Source organism: Entelurus aequoreus, linkage group LG05, assembly GCF_033978785.1.
Source record: "Entelurus aequoreus isolate RoL-2023_Sb linkage group LG05, RoL_Eaeq_v1.1, whole genome shotgun sequence".
Lineage (NCBI taxonomy): Eukaryota > Metazoa > Chordata > Actinopteri > Syngnathiformes > Syngnathidae > Entelurus > Entelurus aequoreus.
The window spans coordinates 69,293,843-69,297,574 of NC_084735.1; the positions used below are offsets into that span (position 1 = coordinate 69,293,843).

At 46.4% G+C, this 3,732-nt stretch overlaps 1 protein-coding gene across 1 annotated transcript in view; it reads right to left on the bottom strand.

Annotated features, from left to right (window-relative positions):
• Window positions 1–3,232, bottom strand: part of spry4 (sprouty homolog 4 (Drosophila)) — a 5,767-nt gene extending 2,535 nt beyond the window's left edge. The window contains exons 1-2 of the mRNA XM_062046489.1: window positions 2,996–3,232; window positions 1–1,028 (exon numbers count right to left, since the gene is read on the bottom strand). The exon at window positions 1–1,028 is cut by the window's left edge and continues 2,535 nt beyond it. Coding sequence (XP_061902473.1) covers window positions 1–978 — 978 coding nt within the window. The 5' untranslated portion in view covers window positions 979–1,028; window positions 2,996–3,232. The remainder of the gene's footprint in view (window positions 1,029–2,995) is intronic.
• Window positions 3,233–3,732: the final 500 nt, after the last annotated feature.

Genomic DNA, 3,732 nt, shown 5'->3' on the forward strand with positions numbered 1-3,732 from the left:
CAGTTTGGCCAGACCGGTGGCTGGCAGGTAGCACACCAGACAAGGCAGGACAACGGAGAGGGCGGCCATGAAGGACCAGCGTGCGCAGCAGTTGGCCTGCGAGCAAGAGCAGGGCTTATCTGCGCACGAGCCCTCGTCGTCCTCGTCCTCCGTGCAGTGGTAAAAGATCCCCTTGACCAGGCACATGCAGGTGGCCGCGTCTACCAGGCTCTGGGCGGAGCACAGGCACTCCTGGTTGCACACCCAGCAGGAGGGCAGGGTCCGGGGAAGGGTACACTCGGTGCATCGGCACTTGCCGCAGTGTTCGCAGAGAAGGAGGTGCTTCTTCTCAGCTGGGGAGGACGGGATTAGCGCCGACCCCTGCTGGCCTCCTGCCGGAAGTTTCCCAGAATTGAGGTCCAGCAATTTAGATGAGGAGGTGCAGGAGGAAGCAGGAGAGGAGGAGGAGGAGTTGATGACTTTAGGTTCAGAGGGAGCCAAGCAGCCGGGAGTTCGAGTGGTGATTGTGTTGACAAGGCCCTGGTGGGGGTGCAGGTTAGGGTGGTGGTCCACCGTTGGGTTCGGCGCGGCATGGTCCAGCAGCCTCTGGTCCGACGACGTGCTGCTACTGCTGCTGATTGAGCTGGGCCTCCCGCTGAAAGAGATCCACGGGTGGGTGGTGGTGTCGTGGTGAGGCTCACAACGACCCTGGTGATGGTGCTGGTGATTGTGATGGTTGTTGTGGTTGGCGCCCACAAACCCTTCGTGGCTGGGACAGTTGGTCCTTCTGCTCGCCGTCTTCTGACTCTCGGGCTGCTGGGAGACGACGGCCGGGCTGTCGATGTAGTCGTTCTCCACGTGCGAGGACTTGATCTGATCGATGGCGTAGATTGTGAGGGGATGCTGCAGGCGGCCGTAGGGCACTCGGCTGTCCAGCAAGGGCTGGGATATGATGGAGGACGACACTCCGGGGATGTGGTGGGGAACCCTGGACTCCATCTTTAGGGTGGTGCCTGGCACTCGTCACTTCAAAGCAGCATCTAGCACAACTGTAAAGAAATACAAAGGACATTTAGCACTGGGTATTTAAAGAATTTGGTCCCTACTTGCCTATTTTTTCATTAAAACATGGTTTTAAATTATATTAAAACAAATTAAACATTTTTTACTGTCTTTATTTTACTTATTTGTCTCCCAAAAATGCTGTTAAACAGTTATTGTCATGAGTATTGTGCCTCTGTGACATAGCATAATGCTAGTTGGAATACTCCTTTTGGGCAGATCTTCAATTACTCCAAAATATTTTAGAACTATTACTAAAAAAAAGCTGACATGCAAATATTGTAATAGTCATTCCATTCCTATACTATTCACAGCCACTAGGGGCAGTATTTGCATGGGATTCCTATAAAATGTTATCAATGAGGGGTTTATCCTAACCTTGTCAGGTCCAAGACCCCAAATTCGAAATGTGCTCAGCAGTTTGAGGAAAATAAAGAAAAACATAAGAAGTTCCGGTATGTTTAAAGGCCAAATTAATAGATTTTTAGTTTCTACGCTGAAAGGGTAAACAGATGCTGTGGTGAACGGAAAACTCCACAAAAATTGCTTCAGAAAACCAGTGATCAGGGGAGGCCCCAGATGGATTGTATTTTCAGAGGGGAGACTCACTCACTTTGAAACCCCCTGACGTGAATAAAATACACTCATCATTTTGGACACATCTGTTCATACCATCGAATGTGAAATTGCGACCTATTCTCGGCAACGAACCCATTTGGAAACACTTATTATAAAAAGTTTTTCTTCCCCCGCCCCTTTTTCTTTTTGGTATTTTGAACTCTCATCTGCAGAATGTACTCACAATTTCATTCCTTTAATGCAAATTGGAACATCTTAGTATTTTTCTCACGGGTCGACCGACCCAAACAACAAGAGCCGCTTTCCAACTCTGACATTAGAACAATGAACGTTCCAAAGAGCGGGGGGGGCGCACCACCGAGCTGGACTTGCATGCAAAAGACCCCCAAGATGCAAAAAAAAAAGTACAACAACAAAGTCAAATTTATAATATTTTGCTCTTTTAGTCATCCCCTGATAGGCATTATTTGTGGAAATATGGCTTCCAAATTTTTCAAATATTAGGTATTTTTACTGGTGGGGGTGTTGCAGCTTCTTCTTCTTTTTTGTGAATGAACGCTGCTTGGCTGCACTGGCTGTTGCAAGCATGACTCAAAGCGCTGCAGCAGTCATGATGATGATGATGATGATGATGATGATGATGATGATGATGATCAGCCCTTTTTTGCAACCAACATTTTCTTCATTAAAAGATAAAACAGCACATTTTGATGGCTGTTCAATGGCATGACTGGGGATTTTTTATATTGAATGAACATGTGTGCACCATTTTTTTCCCCCTGTATTGGGTCGAGCAACGACAAAAACCTGTTGTAGCACTAATGATTGGCACTGTGATCAAATCTGGATCATTATAAGCCGGAACTGTGCCTGCGTGAGCTTTATGTGCCTCTGTGTGCATGCACCCCCCCCCCCCCCCCCGTCCCTTCCTTCGATATGTGAATGGACTGAGTCATAAAAACCGGAGGCGGACGCTGTCTTACATATATATATATATTTATATATATTCTCAAATGGTTGCTTTATATGTAAGGACGTGATGTACAACCTTGATGGAGAGGAAATGATGCAGGCAGTGTTGCCAGGTTTGCATTAAAAGACACCAAAAAGCACAAATGTAGGTTGGAGATGAAAGCATGGAGAAATGAGGAATATGCCACCTTATTTGGTGTCATTATTATCAGTACTTAAATCTGCTTGGAAGCGTCACAACTTCCCCTTCCTGCGCCCTTAACTTTGGTTAAATATTGACTCCAAGTGCAAACACGGCTGAGGGGGGGGGCAATAAAGGGGGCAGCTTCGTTGCAGAAGACCGAGGAACAGCGCGACGGTGCAACCACAGTTCCTGTCCTTTTTCAACGAAAAGCGTACTTACGGTGCTTTCGGGGTAAAAACACGTCATCGTCGTCGTTGCGCAACACGCCGTCTATATATACCGTGTATATATTCCCAATCGTGTGCCGATTAGCCCCCGGGGGGGAAAAAAGTGTTAAATCCAGCAAAAGGAGGGAATAAAATGTCGGAGAGAGGTCTCTCCTCCGAGCTCGCCGTTGCGTTAAAAGACGACTGCAGTTGTGGACGCGCAGCTTTGGATGTGATGTTGCAACCGCCTCCGAGGGGAAAAAAAAAGAAAAAAAAGGGGGAGGGCGTTGAGTTTTTATGAATGGGAGGGTGAGGAGGAGTTGCGCAGATGCCTCGGTTGTTTTTTTTTTTGTTTTTTTTTCCTCGTTTTTTTTTTTTTGTGAATGGGAGGGACTGAGACTCGGGAGGTTACATTTTTATGAATGGGGAGGATTCTTAGTGACAATGCGCAAGCGCAGTTTTTAGTTTTTTTTTTATGAATGGGGAGAAATGGCGAAGGAGGGGATTTTTTTTTTTCTTCTTCTTTTTTTTAGGGGTCACAAGAGCGATGTCAGGTGTGAATTACATAAAGAGTCTCACGCCGTTTTAATCCCCGTAATATATTTATCTATGCATGCTAGCTATTGGTGCATATAATGGCGGCTGTGATCCAGGAAGTGGGTGTTTTCACGTTTTCATCAAATCCGTAATGTAATTCAATGTGTGTTTTTCTTTAAGACACATACTTTTAATCAGACTTGAGTATTCCGT